At 39.3% G+C, this 26066-nt stretch overlaps 1 protein-coding gene across 1 annotated transcript in view; it reads right to left on the bottom strand.

Moving 5' to 3' along the window:
• LOC101738967 (uncharacterized) overlaps positions 1-26066 on the bottom strand; it is a 111647-nt gene that overhangs the window by 69394 nt on the left and 16187 nt on the right. Inside the window, exon 2 of the mRNA XM_004923478.5 lies at positions 4860-5022. Coding sequence (XP_004923535.1) covers positions 4860-4906 — 47 coding nt within the window. The 5' untranslated portion in view covers positions 4907-5022. The remainder of the gene's footprint in view (positions 1-4859; positions 5023-26066) is intronic.

The following is a 26066-nucleotide window of genomic DNA, read 5'->3' as shown; positions in this document are numbered from 1 at the left end:
TCCATTGCGCTTGAAGGAGGCACAGTTCCCAAGATACTGGCTACGTTACCTCGTTGGACAGCCAGACTCACTCTCTGTGCAAAGTACAGAACGTACTTAAACAATATTAGTTTTTAATTATTAAATCGTTTCTTTGTGAACAAAGCGAAAATTTGTAGTAAAAACTGGTTCGGAAATTAATTAATAAAAATTCTATAATAATAGATGAAGTTTATTTTTTAATGTATCCAAAATCTCTTAGATAACGAGCTTCATAGGTCTTCGAAGCTCCCCATTCGGTCGCGGTATGCGGGGCGTTTTCATCAATCAAATACACGAGTGTCGGCACAAAGTTCTGAATCTCATTCGGCTCTGTACATACTTGTATTTTAAAATCGATTGGTTTATATTTTATTTTTATTACTTTCATTATTTTTTTATTGCTTAGATGGGTAGACGAGCTCACAGCCCATCTGGTGTTAAGTGGTTACCGGAGCCCACAGACATCTACAACGTAAATGCGCCACCCACCTTGAGATATAAGTTCTAAGGTCTCAGTATAGTTACAACAGCTGCCCCATCTTTCAAGCCGAAACGAATTACTGCTTCACGGCAGAAATAGGCAGGGCGGTGGTACCTACCCGTGCGAACTCACAAGAGGTCCTTCCACCAGTAAAAAAAAATCGTTTAACGCAGAACAGTTCCAAAAAAGAAGAGAGAATCAAGGTCGCATTAAACCAGTAGCTCACCCTGGAAGCCATGTAATTTCTCTTTAATATTATACCTTTAAACGAGCAATTCTTGTATATGTATATATAATCTGAATCTCGGAAACGGCTCCAAGGATTTTCATAAAATTTAGTATACAGGGGATTTCGGGAGCGATAAATCGATCTAGCTACGATTTATTTTCAGAAAATGTTGTTTTATTCGTGTTTTCAATAATCAAGTCTTCTCGACATCTATTGGCGAATAATAATACTATTTTTCTTAATTGAGGGCAACTAACCGCTTTAAAGACACAACAAGATGGCGTTATCAAAGAAAATACCGATCAAAGCTCGGTCATCATCTAGTATTTACTTATTTGAATAGACACGTTTTTTTTAAATTAATTAAACTCACTTTAAGAGTTCCGTGTGTAATAGCCCTTACAGCGGACACGATGCGTACTCAAATCATATTAATGATCGCTCGTGTGCATCGAGAAGCGGAATGAGTACCGACATCGTGATTGTAACAAATTATTCTCATTTACAATGTATCTGAGGAACATCTAAATTAAATTTGACGAATCATTCAGGCAAGCCACGCCTCGATCATCGCTCGATCATCGTAGGAGTTCATGCTCAATCATTCACATATGTATATCCTTTAACGAAAAGGTGATTATTCAAAATTTTAACAAAATAACAAAAAAATCGATTACAACATTTTCTCGTTACACTATAATCGGACATCGAATCAGGACTTAGATCTTGTCTTAAACTAGACAGCGGTATTTCAATCTTGTCATAGTCTATGCAACTAATACACATTAAGTTATCAGCCTGTCGGAGATTGTCAGATGTCAGCATCAAAAACAGTGCTCTTAACGGCCACATGATAATCTTAGCAATAGTGTTGGCAATTTTCCTATCTTCCGTTCAAGATACAGCTTAAACTGTAACGGGTAGCCGTCTATGAAGAAATCGAACTGCACATTCTCCTAACGTTATGTTGCACATAATCGCGTGAACACATTTCTACCGAATACCAGCATTTTTTTTTACCTTAGATGGGTGGTCGAGATCACAGCCCACCTGGTGTTAAGTTGTTAAATGCACCATCCACCTTGAAAGATAAGTTCTAAGGTCTCAGTATAGTTACAACCGCTGCCGCACCCTTCAAGCCGAAACACATTACTGCTTCATAATATAATAGGCATATATAATATAATAAAGAAATAGGCGGGGTGGTGGTGGTACCTACCCGTGCGGACTCACAAGAGGTCCTACCACCAGTAAAGTAATTGTAAATTAAAATCGACAGCTCTAAAGTGTACGTTTAATTAGGTATTGTAAAGCATTTCACGATGTATCAGTTGCTATGAGGAATAATAAAAGAGTTGATACAACAAAATATTCGAAGGAAAGGAAAAAGGATTTTAATAAAATAAAATAAGGGTATCATGAATAAGGGTATCATCAATGAAGTCGTAGTCAATTAAAATCGGTCAACCTAGAAAAAAGTTGAGTGAGGCAGCGCATATAGAAACAATACAGTCTTCTACACAATCTTTGAATTCCCTTTTTTGAAGTCAGCTAGTATACATATGAAAATATATCATTATGCAATAGGCGTAAAAGTTGTTGGTATCTTACATGTTTATCGGAGATATTGTGAAGGGTCGCGAGTATGATCATAAGTATTAAAATATTTTTATTTTATAATCAATAGCAACCCGCCTTCGCTTCGCTTCAGAAACTGTAATTTATTATTGATTATGAAAATGAGATGGGAGATTTTTTCCTGCTTACTTGACACTTATCGTTATATTTTGAGTAAATTACAATATATATTTATAAGTAACATCCTATGTGTTATTCTGATGTGTAAGCAAGTAAGTAAGTAAAGTTTCATCAAAATCCATCCAATAGTTTTTGCGTGAAAGAGTATTAAATATGCATCCATACATACTTACAAAGTTTCGCGTTTATAATATTAGTAGGATAAATAAATAACAGGGAAAAAATCACGCACGGTACCAGAAACTGACACAGATACTTATATGAGTATATGTTTTTTAAATGAATACATAATATAAATAATAAATACTCACACAAAGAGCATTCGTATGATGAACAGGTTTGTTGTTTATCACACGAATGTTTGCCCGATGTGGGAATCGGACCCACGACCCTCAGCGCAACAATCATCACCGACCGTCAACAAGGGCCACCGTGTCAATCAATATTTATTTGTATAAATATAGTATATAGTATCATCTATTTATTTCATATTATACCAAGGAAGTATTTTGAAGTCGTCGTGGCCTAAAGGATAAGACGTCCGGTGCATTCGTGTGTAGCGATGCACCGGTGTTCGAATCCCGCAGGTGGGTACCAATTTTTCTAATGAAATACGTACTCAACAAATGTTCACGATTGACTTCCACGGTGAAGGAATAACATCGTGTAATAAAAATTAAACCCGCAAAATTATAATTTGCGTAAACACTGGTGGTAGGACCTCTTGGGAGTCTGCACGGGTAGGTACTACCACCCCGCCTATTTCCGCCGTGAAGCAGTAATGCGTTTCGGTTCGAAGGGTGGGGTAGCCGTTGTAACTATACTGAGACCTTAGAACTTATATCTCAAGGTGGGTGGCGCATTTACGTTGTAGATGTCTATGGGCTCCAGTAACCACTTAACACCAGGTGGGCTGTGAGCTCGTCCACCCATCTAAGCAATAAAAAAATAAAAATAAAAGGAATCTTACTTATAATAGAATTGTAAATATAGGCCAAGATTACATACACACATTTTGATATGAACGAAATGAATTTCGATATGAATGAATGAATTAACTCTAGCGCTATGACATGTCCTTCTTCAAACGAGGCTTGCGGAGAATACTTTATTGAATACAAATTTTTTTTATTTAGAAATATGTTAATCTCATAGTATTTTTTAAGAGCATCTATATAGTAAATTCTTCTTGTTTCTATGGAAATGCGACACGAAATGAATGAATCAGTTATAAATATTTATTGGTCAACGTCCCGTTATGAAATGGTAGAACGGTATAGCACTAATGAGACCGGATATTCGTTCTCTTCTCAGTTTTATACAAAATTTACATAAAACTCTAAACACGTTTTACTGTTTATTATCTATATAGTTTTTTAGAATTTTGTAAACACATTACTTTTTATTGCGTACTAGCTGACCCGGCAGACTTCGTAGTGCCTCAATCGATAAATAAAAGACCTAAACTTTTGTATAAAATAAACTTAATACAAACCAAAGGAATGCGTCCGACAGAGGACACATCAATGGGAAAACAAAATTGTTATTTTTATTTAATTCGAGCATTTTCATATTTATCTGTCTTTTAAACCTTCTCTGGACTTCCACAAATAATTCAAGACCAAAATTAGCCAAATCGGTCCAGCCGTTCTCGAGTTTTAGCGAGACTAACGAACAGCAATTCATTTTTATATAATTATAGATAGATGGATGTGGGTGATTTTTTATGATTGAAAGATTACTGGTGGCCCGGAGGCCTTTCCAGTTTCACCAGGACACGTGGGCGAGCAAAGGCTCAGCCAGGAGAGGTGGGATTTGCTAACAGCTACCCGAGCGCCTCCGAAGGAGACCTAACAGCTCAAGAGTAGCTGCTTCGCGAATGAATCTACTACCGGATCGGAATCGCGACCCGCTGAGAAGATCCGGCGAGAAACTCAGCGAGCTGATTCATGGGTTAGGTTGCACGGCGAACTATGTGGGTGAACGAACTCACGGCCGACCCGCTGTTAAGTGGTTATCAGAGCCCATAGACATGAACAATGTTAATGCCACCACCCATATTGATACTTGAGTCTAAGTATCAGTTTCTACATTACAACGGCGGCACTACCATTCAAACCGAAACTAATTACTGATTTTACTAATTACTAATTTCACTGAAATAACGTCGTTGTACCACCTATGTAACACCTATGCTTGTGGGCTCACAAGATCCCGTACCCCACCAGATTCAAATAAACAAAAGTATATCTAAGTAGAGGTACTCTAAATTATGTATTACTCGATAAAAGCTCCATTAATTATCAATACCGAAATTTTACTCTTTTAGGTTTATCACTATTTTACCAGTTAATACATGAATACACTTACCGACATTCGCACCTCCGCCGCCTAATATCCACTCTTGAACAGTTCATAATTACTACACTATCATGCAACCACAACTGTCACCTTCGTTTAGCCTTCGTCAGGGTGACGTCACACATACTACCCCTTATTTTGAATCACTGCACTATACCGGACCAATTAAAATCTGAAACAAAGAAATGATACTTAATATGATGTCAAAATACATATTATTCTTTTGCTTGCACAATTAAGAGGAGTAGCTACTCCATCGCTAATACCACCACCCGCCTCGAGCAATGATTTCCCAGCCTTTAAAACCGAAGAAAATTACTGCTTCGTGACATAAGTAGGCAACCTCCAACATTTGTACTAATGTATATTGTATTCTTAATATATAAATGAATTTACCCGATCCCATACCTACACATCACAAAACCAATACCACTACTCATCGTGAGACACTTGTCATGAATACTATTAAGATACAGCATTACCCGCATCAGAAAGTGTAGTGAAAAACCATCAATTTCTACCTTTTAATAGTGATTCACTTTGTTTGCTTCGACTACTAAAAATTGTGAAACACGATGATTCATTATTTTCGAATCTCTCACACTGCTAAGTCAGATTATCAGATATCTATTTAATATTTAATCGACGGGTCATCAGAATCAAAGAAATTATGAAAACGGCTAGGTGCCGTCGCGTTTGTTAAAGACATCGTAATAACGCTTCGGGCATTAATCAATACAATAGTTGATATTTTCGTTACGACTTTCTAATTCGCAGAATAGAAAATTCTTAAGGTAAACAAAACTTAATTCCGCTGAACTTTGTTCGAGAAAATCGTAGAAGCTATTCCGAATTCGGGTTACGGATAGTTAAATTAACATAGATTTGCAGATAAGACGTATACGGATTTAAAAATACTTCGTAGGAAACGAATTGTTATTCTAATATAATAAGTATAATAAGTTTTTGTTGTTATTTGCCTGCGGATACTAGTTTGTCAATTGGCAGACAAAAACTCATATTAAGTACGTTATATTAATTTTTAATTGATATAGATAAACGAAGAATTTCACTGGCTATCCAATATTAAGTAGTTCCCGGGACAGAAAAATAAATACCGTAGCGCTCACCTAAACAGCTAGTTCCAATTCGCAATCAAACAGATATTGTAATTCTAATCTTCAAGTACAAACTTGCCACTAATCATATTTCGTTTAGTGACAAGTTCGATTAGGGACAAAAGGGTGCCTTTTTATAAGCATCATGACACTAACGCCGCCACCCACCTTGAGATATGAGTTCAAGTCTCAATTCTATTGTATAACAGCTATCGCACCATTCAAAATGGGATGCATCACTGCTCCATTACAGAAATAGGAAAGATTGCGGTACCCACCCATGTACATAGTCGATAAAAGAATTAACTCGTAACCGAACAAAACTATTTGACATTCCTTCCTCTTATCTATATATTAATACGTGAAGCAAAAACTTTGTATCCCTTTTAACGAAAATTGCGCGGACGGAGGAGTATGAAATTTTAGAATATAGAGAAGAAGTGCACAATGCTAATATTTTTTTTAAAAGAATGCATAAAAGATACTTTAAATCAATAAAGAAAACATTACACACACTACATACCATGTATTTGACGCGCACACGCATGCATACTATTTATTGTCAAACTTTTTTTCTTGACGTCTGTTGTCAAATTGAGAATAGATTAAATATTATTTGGCTTTGTTAATATTTTCTATAGTGTAGTCTTGGCGAAATTTGTGATTATAGAAGTATAAAATACAATCATAATAGTGTACAAACTTACAATTTCAATTAATTATAGTCAAAATTCATTCAACCTTTAAAATAAAAGACAATTGGAAACTAAAACAACGGGTAAAATTTTAACATGATATTATAATTATACAGCATCAGAAAAAGTTGAAATATTACTTTTTAAACGTTAACTATTCATTTTATTAGTTTCATAATTCGCACACCTATCACAACTATGAACATTCTACATTAAGCATTCGGTTAAAAACCAGTCGTGTTTTGAGTTCAAACACACAATCGATTCTCAATTTTATTTTAACAACGATAAAGTCCAAACGAGAAGTTGAATTGTTAACGAATTTAGATAATGAAGCACGTCTCATACGATGATACGTATTAAAGTGGACTGCGATGTAATTACTACTGTCGCACACAGCGCACTACTCATCTCGTACAAGGCACAAGAGCAAGAATATTGCAGTAATCTTGAACACATCAAAAATATAATCTAACGAACGCTAACTTAGGTTTTAATGATTTAATGGGTGAAAGAGCATACGACAATCTAGGCGAGGTAGCACCGTCTAATCTATTTCTATATCGCGGCAGAAGTAAATAAGATTAGGTAACGGTAAAATACGTTTCGGTGACTAAGGAAGTTGCTTTTTTTTTTTGTAAGAACCTTCCTAAGGTATCTCTAAGCATCCGAAAAAGGCTCTCTTGCATCTGCCGGGAACGCGTTATGAGCTTCTTCGGACACATCGTGCGGTCTCCCAGATATGAATTAGAGAAGCTCATAATTGCGGGTCGCATAAAAGGCAAGCGCGCCGTGGGCAGAACACCAGCTAGATGGTCAGATCTAGTAAGAGAAGCACTTAGTAATATGTACCATGCGGTCAATGCCACCCATGATCGAACACCTTAATTTTTTTATTTTATTGCTTATATGGGTGAACGAGCTCACAGCCCATCTGGTGTTAAGTTTACTGGTTACTGGAGTCCATAGACATCTACAACGTAAATGCGCCACCCACCTTGAGATATAAATTCTAAGATCTCAGTATAGTTACAACGGCTGCCCCACCCTTCAAACCGAAACGCGTTACTGCTTCACGGCAGAAATAGGCAGGGCGGTGGTGCCTAACCGCGCGGACTCACAAGAGGTCCTACCACCAACTGTATAGACCTGCTGTATAGACTGGACGTACTGTTAGTATTTTTTCCACAGTGAGAACACCTCAAGCCCGCGGCTCGGACTTCGGTAACGGTACACACGTGCGACGCGTACGCAATACGGTATATCGTAAGCACATCGTAAGCTACTTCACATTAAACTGAGCTTTTTTTTATAGAACGTATTAAATTGATTGACGTCTTTAATATTTATGAACCCTTTATAACGACAAATACGGCACATAACATCTATTATTATTATACAGTGGATCTGTTTTTGATACTTTAATTAGTTTTCGCCATCTTGTCCAAATTTGACCGTAATCACTGACACCTCAAGGCTTAAATTCATTTTGTATATTATGACATCTCTTTTTTTTTGTTATTATTACTAGAGGTCCCGCAGTAGTCGAAATTCGACTATAATAATAATTGGAATTGTAAGTTTGTACACTATTATAATTGTATTTTATACTTCTACCTATATAAGCTTTTTTTTTTTTTATTGCTTAGATGTGTGGACGAGCTCACGGCTACCTGATGTTAAGCGGTTACCGAAGCTCATAGGCATATACAAGGTAAATGCGCCATCTACCTTGAGATATAAGTTCTAAGGTCTCAAATATAGTTACAACGGCTGCCCTACCCTTCAAACCGAAACGCATTAATGCTTCAGGGCAGAAATAGGCAGGGTGGTTGTACCATCCGCGCGGACTCACAAGAGGTCCTTCCACCAGTGACTGGAAAAGCGGTGTTGCAAACACTTTGCGATTAAAAGTTATTTTAAAAAATATTATAATTAATACATTCAATGAAAATATTTATTTTAATCATTAAAAATAATAGGAACAAATAGTTGAGGTATTTAGTTACGGAATCGTAGTTATAAGTAACAAAAAATCTGATCGCATTATTTTTTAAGGAATCTTACAAGTCACTCTTTTGAAACGCGATAATCTTAAGTCGCGGAACACAAAAGCGGCAGTCGATAAACAAATACGATAGCTCTTGCCGCAAACGACTCACAACACAGAACTATGTTTGCGGAACAAGCAAGTCATTGTGGAAAATGATTTGGTCAAATCACACGATATACTTTGCTCCTATATAAGGCGTATCTAAACATTCCTGTCGAGAAAGACATGTCAAACACTTTTAGGTAAATAAGGCACGATACAACTTTTTTTTGCCTTTGTGGGCAGACGAGCATACGGTCCACCTGATGGTAAGTGGTCGCCGTCGCTCATCGACGTCAGCAATGCCAGGGGCAGAGTCTAGCCGCTACCTACCATACCTACCTACTATACCTACAAATATTCAAATTGTGGTGTTTTAATATGAAGGTGTACTTTGTGATCTAAAATCCAAGTATCAATTGCTTGATGAAACGACTATTTTACCTACTCAAGATACAGTTTCAAATCGACTGATCTGTCAATTTTTCTGTCTGTAGGTATTAATAGCCGCCCACTGTCGAAATTCGCCCATAATCACTACTTAAAGATTAAGACTTAGTTTATTCAATTACAGTTTGCCTTTTTTTCTAGTAGAGGCTTAAAGTACTGTTGCCAAATATTTTTTCAACGTTATCACTAAACTCGTCAATAACCAGTAAACGAAAAAAAGGACAGTCCGTTAACAAATAGAAGATAAAAAGGTGCGGCCTTGTTTTGCCTTTATACTTATACTAGCTGGCCCGACAGACTTCGTAGTGCCTCAATCGATAAATAAAAGACCTAAACTTTTGTATAAAATAAACTTAAAACAAACAAAATGAATCCGTCCGACGGGGGACACATCAAAAGAAAAACAAAATTGTTGTTTTTACTTAATTCGGAGCATTATCTACCTTCTAAACCTTCTCTGGACTTTCACAAATAATTCAAGACCAAAATTAGCCCAATCGCTCCAGCCGTTCTCGAGTTTTAGCGAGACTAATGAACAGTAATTCATTTATATATATAGAGATGAAAACAATGAAATAATGTAGTTGGTATGATACTGTCAGCCTACATCATCCCGGTACAATCATTATGCCTATTTCTGCTATGCCTTCAGTTTTAAAGGATCAGTTAACTTTCACACAATATAACAAAGTAACAACATTAAAGTTGTGATGTCAATGACCTCTTAACCACTTAACAACAGGTTTATTAATTTATTTTTATTACTGTTTTGAATTGACGACCATATGGCTTAACCGATAAGTGGTTACTGTGGCTCATGGACATCGGCAAATGCCAAGAACCAAACCCTTGCCTACAGCAATAAAAAAACCTAATTAGTTATCGAAAATACTGGAACTCCTCGTGAGTACTCGAGCGATTCCATTAATTCATCTCAAACCTTCTTAAGTGGTAATAGAATTTTCAATAGATCTCCGAATCGTCGTCTATCAAAGTCTAATCTCGTTACTTCTATTGTGGAGGAGTACCTTCCATTGTTATCAGATGGAGCGAGTACGAATAAATGTAAGGTCGGCTTATTAATGATAATGGTATTGTAAGCCATGTTTTTGTTATTTCCTAACCAGACGAACTAGATGAATGTGAGCTGCTACATTCTCCTTGTGGTCACCACCTAACTAAAAACTTAATACCGAAATTTCAATTTTACCGTGTAACTATTAATTTTTTTATGGAGATTTGTTTGGTTATGAAAACTCAATAGACCTTAAGATCGAGGTATAAGTTGTAATTTATAACCGTTCCTCCAGCCCTTCAAACAGCAACGCGTGAATGCTTAGCGGCAGATATAAGCGAGATAGCGGTTACAATTCGGGCTCATTAAACGCCCTCGCTGGATCTTCTCAGTGGGTCGCGTTTCCGATCCGGCGGTAGATTCTGCGAAGCACTGCTCTTGTTAGGGCCAGTGTTAGCACCATTCCGGTTTGAGCCCCGTGAGCTCACCTACACGTTAGAACGAAGCTGATATAGCCTCTCAGGGCTATCAGCTTAGGTAAGGAAAAAAACGCCCAGCAGTAAATGTACGTCATAAAGTGACTTTTACAAGAAAACGTCTAGGGACGTTGATACATTTTAAGATACAGAAGTATCTATTACTGTATTGACAGTTTGACGACGGTACCATTTTAATATCGATTGAGCTGTAAGTTCTTCTTTATCTACGTGAACACAAAAGCAACGTAGCAGCCTTAATTTGAAAATATATATATTTTTTTTAATCACCAATATTTTTTTTAAATATCCCCGCCATTACAAAAGACCAGTCTGTGTGAGATTATCTCAAGAAAAGGAAAGTTACGAAAGTGCTCAATATACGTTGACAAAAAAACGTTCGTTGGCTAATAAGTTCCAATTCATTATGCTGAAATACCAAAGTTATCATGGGGTAAAACTTGGCAAAAATATAAACTGCCTAATTAACTAAGTCGTAGATGAACAAATAAAAAATAATATTTGATTCCATTTAAGCCTTAGCAGGCTAATGACTGTGACTATATTTGAACGCGCTTCGTTAATACAAGAATATAAACGATATATTAGGTTAAACTAATTTAATTACTACAAAACGACATGGATTTGATATACCCAAACAGAAATAGCTAAGTTAGAATCTTTCCTATTATTTGGAGGTAAAGTACCGTGACCATCAAGCACAAACCATTCTATTACAGATATATTTGTAGGTACATGTACCATTTCAATGATTGTTTAACCAAATAGCATATTTTAAAAAATCACACACATTTCCGTATCGGAAAAACACGTACGTGGATAAACGATTAAGCCTATCACACACTAACATAGAATCGGGTCGCTAGAATTAGAATTAGATCCATGATACGATTAAACATATCTGCACAAAATCAAACAATTTATATTCCTTAACTAAAACCGCGACTGGAACATAATGGATTCCGGAATGGGCATCAGATTCTCAACAGCATATTATAATAATCTTTGTTCGTATGCATTAACATTGCATGAAACATTGTAAGCTAAAGTGACCCTGAAATAGCCAGCTAATACAAATTATCCACATTTGTAAACAAATACATTAAATTTCAGAATGAATCCGACGCGAAAACGCAATCGACAGTCAAAGGATACATAACTTTGAGACCTTAGAGTAGAACGATTTGGTGAATGCTTATCAAGTACTAGAAATGTTGCATATCATTGAATATTAACTAATCTCAGGTTTCAGTGTCATCAAGGAACTTGTTTAAGTCATATTAAATATTTAATCACACACAATGTTTTATTGTCTATATGGATTGTGATTATATACAATGGGAGAGCACATTGTCACCCCGCGCTGCCGGGTGGCCGATCTCTTCCTCTTCTTATTGACCTTAACCCTCAATATGTATGGTCGACGCGGCGGGTCCTGTTATGATGGTGCATAGGGGTTTGACATGAGTTTTACGACCGGCCACCTGCCTAATGTCAATCCTCCTTGGTTTACATTTTCGTAACATATCCATATATAGGTATATGCCACAGGGAGGAAATTGTCTGTATCTTCTTTTGGTATTTCTTTTATTACACCCGTTTTTGATTCTTTGATTTGCATTTTATTATTATAAACAAGCGCCTTCTTATCTCTATTATCAGATAATTTCGAATAAAAATCGTAATTAAAATTCCAAAAATAATAATCATTCCGATTTAATGTCCTGAAAGAAACAAAATTCACATTGTTTATGTCTATGGACTCCAGTAACCACCAAACTTTAGGTGCGTCTGTCTATCCATTCACAAATATATATTTACTTGATCTGATGTAGTTAGTGCGTTGAAAGCAGGTTTGATGAACAGACATATTATACAGATTTACAGACTGTGCTAACCACTTGATGTTTTAATTAAAACTTAGTTTACATTTTAATCTCGCGCTTTATATAATCATTATATTATTTCTGAAATGAAAATGAGGTTATTAAGAGAGTGTTAACTATGAATGTGGAAGGATATAGAGGAAGAGGTAGACCTAAGAAGAAATGGATGGATTGTGTGAAAGACGATATGGGTAAGAGGGGAGTGAGCGAAGAAATGGTATATGATAGAAGAGTATGGAAGGAGAAAACATGTTGCGCCGACCCCAGGTGACTGGGCGAAGGGCAGGATAATGATGATGATGATGATATTATTTCCGATGTTTCCAATGCTTTATGACTCACGCAACTTAAAGATAATAAATACTAAAGTTAACGTCAGTATCAAACCGCATTTGTTAAAAAAAATTACTTATTAATAAACAATTTACATTTGAAACTCTCAAGTCATCAAGCTCTCGGTCTGAAATAAATATTGGACTATCACAAAAAAAAACAAATTCTGACGTACATAATCTAATTCACTTTCTCTGTCATAAACCGTCTTTCCTTACACGAAGTCACCACAAATGGCTAGTAATAATTCGTTTGTACGTTGACTCGATTTGTTATTCAGTTATTGAATGTCTTCATCGCTCTAAACTGACAAGTCTACTCGTTTGCAAGGCTTCGGGGCGTATCCACCAGCCATTCAATTATAGTGGCCGAGCCGCCTCCGTTATGTTATATCGTTGGTAGTTTTTATTGTCTGACGTTCGTGAGGTGTGGCAGGTTAGAAAATTTAGATTAATTTCATTTTAAACAAAACTTCAATACGCGCTCAATGGAAATAATCGATAAGTATATGAAAAATATATGGCTATCAGATATTATAGGACCACAGGTCAATCTAAAGAGTATCTGAAAATTTTATCGAAATCTGTCCAGCTAGTGAAAAGTGAAACCCGCAAAATTATAATTTCCGTAATTACTGGTGGTAGGACCTCTTGTGAGTCCGCGCGGGTAGGTACCACCGCCCTGCCCATTTCTGCCGTGAAGCAGTAATGCGTTTCGGTTTGAAGGGCGGGGCAGCCGTTGTAACTATACTGAGATCTTAGAACTTATATCCCAAGGTGGGTGGCGCATTTACGTCGTAGATGTCCATGGGCTCCAGTAACCACTTAACATCAAGTGGGCTGTGAGCTCGTCCACCCATCTAAGCAATAAAAAAAAAGCTGTTTCGGAGTCCGTAGGGTGCAACTTATAGTTGCTGGATAGGTCTACTCATAGACATATACATATACGTATATATAGTTATATATATGTAGTGGCATACTAGAAAAATTAACTATGAAACCTCGAGCTAAGATTTGTTAGTGTAAATAAACCAGGTCTCTTTTTACGCCCCTAAAAAGTAATCGACTTATACTTCTGTGGGCTGATTTAATTATAATACATACATAATTATAGCCTCGAATCCTTTAATATTTGCAAAAAATTATGCCTTGAGCGAGGGTAACTTAGGCACACGCCAAAGGTTATTACTGGTGGTAGGACCTGCTGTGAGTCCGCACGGGTAGGTACCAGCACCCTGCCTATTTCTGCCGTGAAGCAGTAATGCGTTTCGGTTTGAAGGGTGGGGTAGCCGTTGTAACTATACTGAGACCTTACAACTTATATCTCAAGGTGGGTGGCGCATTTACGTCGTAGATGTCTATGGGCTCCAGTAACCACTTAACACCAGGTGGGCTGTGAGCTCGTCCAACCATCAAAGCAATAAAAAAAAAATAAAAAAAAAAACACGCTTTATGCCTCGATTTCTTTTCCCAAACGTTCCAAATGTATTTATAATATGTATAAATTTTAGATATATTCATTTTTCTTCGGTACCTAAAAAGTGAAGTGATTTCGAACTACTTCAAGAACGAACCTAATGTCAATAACCCTTCATGAGAACATTTGCTCCTACGCATGACCAAAGTTGATGACGCTAATTCATAATGACAAGTAAAACAATGAACTTATTAAACCACCCAATAGCTCTTGTATTGAGCGTTTAAAAACTCAAAACGTATTAAGAGCCATTAAAGTCACTCGTTAAATTTACTTTAATTTCTAGAAACTAAAGTTGATTTTTAAAGTTTCGGTCAAGGTCCGTCTGAACTTTTTACGATGGAGATGGACAAACAAATTGCCCAGTTGGTGCTAATTGATGAACCAACGTCGTCTTTATAAGGTTTTTTTTTCTTCAAATGCAACTAAAACTGCTAAAACTAAGTACGTATTTAGTAAAAATGACTTTTACTTCTATGTCCAATATTAAAGGTACTCCAATAGTTACGTACCAGACGACAAGTAGGTATGCCAAAGTTCCGTTCAATATTTCCTGAACAAAATTAGTGTCTCTTTTTCATAACTCAATTTAGAAGCCACTGAACCCGATAATATTGATAATTATTTTGTTAGCTTGAATGTTTATTTGTCAAATGAAGCTAATTTTCAATTTCAAATACATATTTTTGGTTACATTTATCCTTAAAAACCCTCAAAGCTATGCAAAAGTAATTCTTCTAACGTCATTACACATTAACGCGATCTAACAACAATGTCTAATGTCAAAAACCTGTCGTTTAAAACACAATCTTATCGAAACAGAAAAAGCTCCTAATACCAATAATCTTAATCCCCAAAGTTGTATTTAATTACGATGCGTCCAGTACCGCTTGTTTCACCTTTCACCCCGAGAAAGCTCAGTAACTTGGAATTTCAAGCTCTCGCTTTATCCCGTCTCGCTAACACTTAATACATATTTTAGTTTACAATGAAATGCGGCAGAAAGCCGCTATTAAAACGTATAGAGAGTCAACAGCAATTGGCATGCTTGATAAATTAGATATTTACAACACTATTATCCCATTCTCGTGATATTAGCGCGATATCAATAAATAACATAATGAGTTTTGCGCCTTTTAACTAATGATGAAAATCGCATAACCTATGCATTTGTTCGAGGCACCTATTTTGTACAACATTTTTTTTTTGCTTAGATCGATGGACGATCTAACGTTAAGTGGTTACCGGAGCACATACTACAAGGTAAATGGCGCCACCAACCTTGAGACATGAGTTCTAAGGTCTCATTTTAACAGTAAAACGGCTGCTCCACCCTTCAACCCGAAGCGCATTACCGCTTCACGCCAGAAATAGGCAGCGTGGTGGTACAAGACGTCTTACCACCAGTAAAAATCAACTAAGTCATTTCCTTTTGTTATTTTCTCACTCACTTTTTTGGTTAGGTGTTAAAATCTCTGTGAGAGTTTCTTTATTAAAAGCAATATATACATGTTTTATTTATTTATCTACATATGTAAAATCAATTGCCACATGTTTGACAGACTTGAGAATGGCCTATTTAATTGATTTAACGTTGTGCGGCGTGGATCCGTGACCACAAATCCTGCCTGCTTCTGTCACAAAATTATCATGCATTCGTTGAGAATTCAAGCCAATATGTCAAAGTTCGTGATCATACGTTGTGATTTCTATCCAATTAATACCAAACGGACTATTAGTTCGTCTAACCATAATCTAATAATTATCAAAAAAGAATAGTTTAACCACAGATTTTTTTACGACACATCCAGAAAGAGATAGCCTTGTGCCGGCTTAGGCAGACGCAGCCAACCCACAATACATGTTTGTAATCTTATTAGCATTTGTGATCCAAAATAATTCAATAAGAACATAGTGTTTAAAATGTATATGAAAAAAATCCCATTTGGCCAACCCAAATCATTTTATCTTCGAACAGAATCAATAATAAAAACGCTAATAAAAGTAACTCAATTCACCGTAAACAATTAAACGTTATTAGTCTTATATACGGATCACGACTCTCGCATCGATACGAATTGAATGAAATTCAATTAGAAAGAAACAATATACGTATACGGCATTCCCACGGTCGGAGACTCAGAGTACAAGCTCTGTTTGTACCAATTTACTGTGGCTTATACTATGTCAAAGAAAAATAAAAATTCGCATACTATCGGGAGGTCCAATGAGACCCTAGCGAATTTTTTATATATTCGCTCGCTCTAATTACATTTATTCAACATAATATATTTATGATACATATTATATTCATTTCCACCACTTAAATTCACAGCGGCAACGACAAATAAATATTAAACAATAAGGTTAAGGTAACCTAAGGGAATCTCCCCTACTCTGACCGGGTTTTGACCCCGGACAGAGATCGGACGTCGGGTGTAAGAGTGCAGGGGAGTCGTTTAGTGGGTGGGCCCTAAAATTCCTTGGGCCCGCGGTCTGCTCTCAACACCTGTAGATCGTTGAGTTCCCACATACCCCGCGCGCCCTCTAGGCGCGGGGACCTCGTGGGAGGTTCGGCCCCCGGCCCGAATAAAAACAATAAAAACATAGCGCCGCGAGCTTAACCAAAAGGGAATATGAGCCGTTGAATTCGTCGTAGCCTAAAGGATAAGACGTCCGGTGCATTCGTGTTGAATGATGCACCGGTGTTCGAATCCCAGGCGGGTATTGACTTCGACGGTGAAGGAATAGCATCGTGTAATAAAAATCAAACCCGCAAAATTATGATTTGCATAATTATTGGTGGTAGGACCTCTTGTGAGTCCGCACGGGTAGGTACTACCACCCTGCCTATTTCTGCCGTGAAGCAGTAATGCGTTTCGGTTTGAAGGGTGGGGCAGCTGTTGTAACTCTATTTGAGACCTTAGAACTTATATCTCAAGGTGGGTGGCGCATTTACGTTGTAGATGTCTATGGGCTCCAATAACCACTTAGCGGCTTGCACTTGTGAGCTCCTCCACCAATCTAAGCAATAAAATAAAAAGGCATTTAGATTCCGACTTCTTTCTTATTGAAAAGGGCTACGTGCGGAGTCACCACTATTCTCAGAAAATTTCTACCACGAAGTAGTCATGCTTCCGTTTTAAAGAGCGACACATGAAAACTGAGATTTCGACCTCATGCTTCAAAGCGAATCACGGTATTCACGTTAAAATGTCTATGGGCTTCTGTAGAACTTTTACACTAGACCTCATTAAACTGGGTCAACCACCTTTTTTTATTTTTTATTGCCCTTGTAGGTAGACGAGTATACTGCCCACCTGATGGTGAGTGGTTACCGTCGCCCATCGACTTCAGCAATGCCAGGGGCAGAGCCAAGCCGCTGCCTACCGCAAAAATGCACCTATGCAATATACAACAAAAAAAAGCATCCGGAAGTCGCCTGAGGAAAAAATCTTTGCTGTTCTTCACATATCCACCTTTGTTTACCTTTATAGTGATTTGAAGCTCCAACTGTTAGTCGCCCTGAAATAAACAGCGTCAAAACCCACGCGTAGGTCTTAAAATATTTTCTATACCCCGAGGCAACATCCATTTCGTTTATCAAAATTCAAAGATTACTAAGTAGCTGTGTATAGTAAATGTAAATTTTTAGGCCAACAATGAATTATTTATATTTACTGTCTAACTGTACAGTTGACACTTACATGTTTGATTCTGTTCCGACGACTATTTGTACAAAATGAATTTTCAAGTAAGACTTTTTACGTGTTTGGCTTACGGTACGAGATGTTGCGGAACATGAGTAAATATTAAATATCATATTAAATATAGATTATTGATGTGAAACATCTATAGCCGCACGTAAAACCGATTTCTGGCGTGGCGACGCATGCCGTGGCGACGCGTCGCCATGCGCAATCGACTGTGCGATTCTCTCCCACTCGATCCGGCACTAAGCCATCTCTCTCGCTACACTGAGCTCGGATACCTATAGTGTATACTCCGTAGTGTATACAGTGTTGTTTACTACAGTACACATAACCTGTGTTTTACTTGAAAACAAATTATTTTTTCGTAATATTTTATTTTATCATTATGAAATATTTAGTTCCTATCACAATCTGTTCTTTTCTGCATATTACTTTTACAAAATAATGTCGATGTTTCACATCTGCCAGGCGTCCCGTGAGGGCTCAAATTTTTTAAATACGAACACTGGGTTCAATATTACCTTAAGGGCGAACAAAAGTCAAATTCTTTAGTTCCGTAATTGCTTACCCCTTTTTTGTGCCGGATCCGAACCTCCTACGAGGTTCCTGCGCCTAGGGGACGCGCGCGTATAAGGGACTGGACGATCCGCAAATATTGGAAGCGGACCGCGGGTCCAAGGGATGGAATATAGGAGTACTTCCTTATGCCCGGGGTGAATTGTTAGTAACAAGTAACATTTGAAACTTCTTACTTTTAGCATTAATTATTTCAAATTGTATTTTTGGTCCCTCCCTGAAAGTAATTGATCATAAAGTAAAGAGAATACATATCGAGATCCCAAAAATAAACACGGGACAAAACAGGAGCGCTTTATGCAAAAAAAGAAAAATAAACCCCGCCTTGTGTAATGATTCGCAACTTAGAATAAATACTCTTAGACGTTTCTGTCAAGACTGGTTATTGTGATTGGCGGTCATCATCACTACCACGAACACATTCTAGTTCTTTTTATTTTTATTTTTTTATTGCTTAGATGGGTGGACGAGCTCACAGCCCACCTGATGTTAAGTGGTTACTGGAGCCCATAGACATCCACAACGTAAATGCGCCACCCACCTTGAGATACAAGTTCTAAGGTCTCAAGTATAGTTTTTTTTTTTTTTCCACAGGAGAAAATCGCCGGATCCCCACCCGCACGGCGGTATGTGGGAGTTGAACCTCACTAAAAACTCCTGCCGCTCACAGCCGGCGCCCTACCCCGGACCGGGTGGGAACCCAGTCGGAGCTATTGAGACGGCGGGACAGGGTTTACGCAGAGCATATTACATCCATCCCGCCGTCCCCCAGACGCCGGACCAGCGGCCGCCAGCGACACGACCGCCGGTTCCCTCGGTCGACGGGCCAAGAGCCCGCATTGATGGCGCCGCGCTACACCTTCCCCCGGAGCGGTCGGGGGAACGCGGCTTACCACGCTGCCCCACGCCTAGGCTCCTTCCCGCACAAAACGGGTGGAGCCCGAAGCTCTTAGGGGGCCGGGTTACGGACGAGACCCCGGTCCCAACCCCCTGCTCGGCGGCGGCGGATTTCTGCGTAGTGAGGAGAGCTTTGCCTCACTCGCCCCGCCGCCTCCTTCTGCGAGATGGTGCACTCGCAGAAGTCGAGCATAGCCTTCCAGGACTCGTCACCGCCAAGCATCGACGCCACGACGCCAGGCAGCGACAAGTCCGGTCCTATCTTTGCGACCAGGACACGGCACTGCACCTCCCAAGCGGGGCAGACAGCGAGCGTATGCTCCGCCGTGTCCAGGTCGTGTCCACAATGGTGGCACCTCGTCGTCGGCTCAGCTCCTATCCGGTGCAGATACTTTCCGAAGCATCCGTGCCCAGTCAGCACCTGCACTAGACGGAAGGTGAGGCGTCCTCGGCCACGATTCACCCAGTCATCAAAGACTGGGTAAACCGCCTCGACGGTGCGTAGACCCCACGTGAGGTTGGCCAACCGCCTCGACCACGATTCGAGCACGGACCGCCGAGAATGGGCCTTCCGCGCCCGCAGCTCACTTAAGGTCTCAAGTATAGTAACTATAGTTCATCGCGTTCCTCACCACATCGCAGAATTTTTGAGTAGATTCTTCGTCTTTGAGCTGGTGAGTCCACCGGCCAAGTGACCATTTGCCTTTGGTATTTCTAATAACGATGAACTCTCAAAGGGATATATATGATTAATGCTAAAAATTATTGCTGTGACTGTTATTGCTGTTAAATTAATTAATTAATTAAATCAAGATTCGTAACCGAAGGCATCGCTAGGATTGGTTATCTAAAGAGATTTTGATAAGCATGAAATTTTCAACATTAAAAAACCCGTTGAAACAAGCTGCTGTCATGAACACAGAATAACTTTATTGAAAAGGAGTCTAGAAAGTTCCTTGAAAATTACTACTGATCTATCCACTCATTTCACGGTAGCTAATATTTTATCCCTTAGTAATTTTAAATAGAGAAGAATTTGACAAAAATATATTTTTTTAATTATTTCTCGATTTTGCATATTTGGTCTGGTTCGAGTTTCAATGTGTTCATAGAACGCATCAACGCAAGATTTTGTGCTGTATTTGTATTCAAATGAGTTTCTTTTTCGGTGTCTTTGTATCATCGCAGGCCACGTATAATAAGTGATATATCACGAAGGTTCGTCGTCAAGTGGGAAGCATGCTTCGCCATATCACGATAGGTAGGATTAATTTTAACGACTATTAAGCTAGTTTTACAATTACTTCCGCTGAGCAGCGTACAATACGGAATTTTTCTTGAGTGCCCTTTGTATAGAAGTTATTTGTCACCCAACATTATGATTCATACAGAAACCATCCACTTTATAGAGAAGACCGTAATTAGATTTTTTGAACATTTACTTATTCGGAAAATTTGCTCTTAGTTTTTTAACTAATTTGAGTTCAAAATTGGCTTCTATAAATCTGATACTGTTGATGGCCCCACAGATTGTTTGCAATCTCTTGTCACTTTTCTCTCTTCATAATCACTCTCATATCAGTTAAAATACATTTTCTAACAACCACAGATTAATTAGTAGACACGGATATAATAAAATTTCAAAAACTTTTGGCAGGTGGAAAACCAAAATTCGAGGACATTTGTATGTATACACTTGCGTTCTTAACAAAATATAATTTTATATTTCGTTTACTGTAAATCATTTAGGGTGATTTTTTTTAAGCTTAGTACGAAAAAAGATACGAAATAGCCTTAAGAACCAACTAAACACTACAAATTACTCTCGTGACATGGTGCTAATATTTAAATTTGAAATAGCGGACCAATCTAAACTTTAAGTGAGCAAAAATACTGTCTAGCACAAACATAGTGAACATGTCTAAAGCAAAACTAGCTTTTAATATTAAATTATCTCATTGAAACAGCATTCAATATTGAAGTTTTCCTTTTAGGCATTGCTTCCGAAGTATCGAGTTGTTTGCTTAAAATCAACAAAGTGGACGTTTAACAAAACACTCACACGGTGTTCCTATTTGCAATCGTCCATTGATTATTTAGTTTACTTAGCAAACGTGCGGTGAATTAGATAATTAGCCTTCCTTTGTCCTAGACAAACTTAAAAGTACCGTTTTCGTTTTGAATTCGAATTGATTCGAATTTGAATAACATCGATTCGCCTGAAAATGTTGGGCAAACAAATTAAAACAAATCAAAACATTTTTTAAGGGATTTTATGACCTGGTAACTGAGACCTTTAAGTCATATCTTATTTTAATTTATATTCATATTTTTAAGAAAAATGATATTATGGAGTGAAATGAAATGATGATGATTAATTTGAAACATTAATCAACTGGGATTAAATGAAATGAAATGAAATGAAATGAGATGATACGTGATGAAATATAATCTCAGGCAATTGGTGGTCATTTACTAAGATTTTTTCAGTGAACTTTTTGGAGGATCCCGAGAAGTCACGTCCAGCGGCTTTGTTTCATTTTCCCACATTTGTGCACTTTCACAGATATTAAACAGTTAATAAACCACCATTATTACACATTTAAACCCGAAGAAACACTAAATAGACAAAATAAAACAAATCACACAACTTCACTCCTCGCGTTCCCGCCAAAAAGTCCTCACAAATCGAAACATAAATTTGACGTTGACACCTGACATTACAAAATAAATCTAATACATCATATGTATAAAAACATCGAAATCGTTTATGATCGAAGTAAATGATTCGAAGCACGAATTTAAAATTGAAGCTTAACATTTTGAATAATAAGTAAAATAGCAGCACATAACATCAGGCGGGCCCCGTGGGATGGCCCAATTTAAATCGGTTCAGATTTTTTGCTGAATGGTGTTTAAAAAATCCACAAGTATACCGTGATAAATACCATAGATACTAATCGTATTTTGCTACACTTAAAAATAAACTTCATATTCTAAATTAGAAGGGCTGATGTAAAAATGACAGAAATTGAGTTTTTTTTATCGAGCGAAGTTTACTGGTGGTAGGATCTGAGTCCGCACGGGTAGGTACCACCACCCTGCCCATTTCTGCCGTGAAGCAGTAATGTGTTTCGGTCTGAAGGGTGGGATAGCCGTTGTAACTATACTTGAGACCTTAGAACTTATATCTCAAGGTGAGGGGCGCATTTACGTTGTAGATGTATAGGGGCTCCACTAACCACTTAACACCAGGTGGGCTGTGTGTTCGTCTCCCATCTAAGCAATAAAAAAAAAGTTTAGAGGAGAAATAGAAGGAGTACTAAAAATTCGATTTCAATTGCTTTACATATATTAGCGATTTCAGTCAGAGACACTATTTTCTCTTTCGTGCTCCTTTCGGTTATCTCAAGGAGACCGATTCATTTTCTTCATAATCCTCAAGTTTCTCGGTACCCGTGTCTCTTCTTAAAATCTAACCAATATAATCTTGATACTTGATACCTTATTAGGCAATCACGGAACATAACGCTTATTTCATCATTAAATGACTATACTTAACACAAATTTACTGCTCATAAAAGCTCGCCTTTACCTACCCGTTTCTAAAAGATATGTTTTAATATATTCTATAACGTTCATAAAGTTGTCGACTTTATACCGTTTTACGTAACCATTGAACCCTGACATTATTTATATTAGTTCTTCTGAATAGCAACTTTTCACAGACGGACGAATCAGCAGATAAAACAACAACATATTTATTTTGTCCTTCAAAATTTATATAATTTTTTGGAATGAAGTTCCTTATGGGACGATGCAGAGGGTTTTTTTTTTTGTCAGGAGGAAATCGCCGGACTTCCGCCCTTTTCTGGGGATACTGGGCGGGGTATGTCAGAGTCGAACTGACTAAAACCTCCTGTCGCTCAACAACCAACGTCCAAACCTCGCATGAGACAGAACTCATGACAAGGCAAAGGGGGGAAAGGGAAGCGTTTAGTGCGGAGCACATCTCTCCCATCACCCTCCCCCTCGGGACGCCGGACTGGCGGTCGTCGGCGCCACGACCACCAGCCCTCTCGGTCGGCAGACTGTCCGAAGCCCGCCTAGATGGCGCCGGTTAGAGTGGGTTACCCTACGGAATACCCCGCTGGGCCAGAACCAGCGTGGGTCGAGGATAGCCGGCCTTCCATCACCCGGATGCTCTTGCGTAAAACGCGTGCAGAGCAGCTTGCACGTCGTCTTCTTAGGCCCCCCTCGCCGGTCCCCAGACCGACATGTGAGGGGGACCCGAAACACTTAGAGGGCCAGGGCTTGGGCGAGATCCGCCTCCCTGGCCCCCGCTCGACGGCGGCGGGATTGTGCGTCTCTCACGCGCCCCGCCGCCTCCTTCTGCGAGATGGTGCACTCGCAGAAGTCGAGCATCGCCTTCCACGACTCGTCGTCGCCGAGCATCGATGCCACAACACTCGGCAACGACAAGTCGGTTCCTATTTTTGCGACGAGGACACGGCGCCACCCTTCCCATGCGGGGCAGGCGACGAGCGTATGCTCTGCCGTGTCCAAGTCGCAACCACAATGGTGGCACTCTGCCGTCGGCTCGGCTGTGATCCGGTGCAGGAACTCACCGAAACAACCATGCCCAGTGAGCACCTGCGTGAGCCGGAAAGTGAGGCGTCCTCTGTCACGATTCACCCAATCCACAAGGACCGGGCGAATCGCCTCGACGGTCCTACGACCAGCCGAAGGATCAGCCAGCCGTCTGGACCATGACTCCAGCACGGACCGCCGAGATTGGGCCCTCCGTGCTCTGACCACACTGGGGCTGGGACGCGCCACGCCCCGGGCACGAAGTTCAGCCCGCCACCTATAGTCAGCGGCGAGCGCCTCCGCTTCCAGAACCCAAGGCGGCGTCCCAGCCAGTACACACGCCGCCTCAAAGGAGATGGTGCGATAACCACGGATGACCCTGACCGCGATGGTGCGTTGCGGCCGTTGCAGCAGCTTCGCCACCCCCACGGCCAGGGACTGGCCCCACACGGGCGCCCCGTATAGGGCCATTGATCGCACCACCCCCGTATAGAGACGACGCGTCACCTGGTCAGGCCCCCCGACGTTGGGCAGAAGCCGGCTTAGCGCGCCGGCCACCCCCAACAAACGAGGGACCAGGTTCTGAAAGGGAGCACGGAAGGTCCAACGACTGTCCAGAATGAGGCCGAGGTACTTCAACTGCACCCCGACCCCGATACGGACGCCTCCAACCACGATATGGGCATCGACAGGTGGCACTCTCCGGGGCCTGTGGAACCACATGGCCTCGGATTTACTGAGCGCCACGTCGAGGCCCAATCTCCTAATTTTGCCGACGACATGCGCCACCCCAGCCGTAGCAAGACGGGCAGACTCAGCAAAACTCCCCCCCCGGGCCACGACCAACGTGTCGTCCGCGTAACATATTGCGCTCAGGCCCGGGAGGAGGGCACCTCTCAGCACCCAGTCATACCCGATATTCCACAAAAGTGAATATCGGGTATGACAATGCAGAGGGGTACCCTAACCGGGAAAAAACGTCCGTAACGTAAGATTTTTATTAGTAATGCACACAATGTACGACTTAGCTTTATAATAACGTACAAAAAATAACATATTTTTTTATCATTCATTTACCACGATCCCAGAGCGTTCGTTTGCGCAATGCACTAACTCTTATGCAAGTAACCGTGAATGAAGTGTACCACAATAAGTTCGCATGTTACAGAATGACCGTGGTTTGTTGCGAAACCTCCAGTTTTATTTTCTTTATACCTCGAATAGAATTTAAAATTAATATTTTTTATAATAAAGAACTTCGTTCCTATCCGATGTCCCACGACACCACACATCTTTTTTTTCTGTATTTACATCCACTTATCTGCGAAATTCAAGAATTTTTAGTACGCAATTAATAGTATGGAGAATATGACGAAACAAAATATCATTAATTTTCTAAAAAGTCAATAGATATTGAAAAAGACGAAAATGTACCAAAGGTCTAATCTATATACATTCTTGTCGTATTTGCACGATCGCATCTGACTGTGGAACATCTGCCGTATCCAGATTGCTTATGTAGTACCTACGAGTATAATAATATAAAGTATCATTGTAAACAGTTTTTTATTATTTTAAATTTAAATAAATTTAATGGTCCTACTGTATAACAGTTTCTATATTTAATATATTAAGCACGGGTTATGATTCATTGCTTTGTTTAGATATTTTTTTCAATGACGTATAGGCAGACGAGCAAACGACCCATGTGATGGTGAGTGGTTACCGTCGCTCATGGACGTCAGCAATGCCAGGGGCAGAACCAAGCCGCTGCCTACCGTTTAATACTCACCACAAGACTCGTTAGAAGGACATTCATCCACAAGGTATTCCGACGTGAAAGACTAAATCCAATACAAGACAATAACCGTTGGGGTA

The sequence above is a fragment of the Bombyx mori genome, chromosome 6 (assembly GCF_030269925.1).
Source record: "Bombyx mori chromosome 6, ASM3026992v2".
NCBI lineage: Eukaryota > Metazoa > Arthropoda > Insecta > Lepidoptera > Bombycidae > Bombyx > Bombyx mori.
Note: the sequence above shows the minus strand (reverse complement) of the source record. Positions and strands in the feature narration are given on the sequence as shown.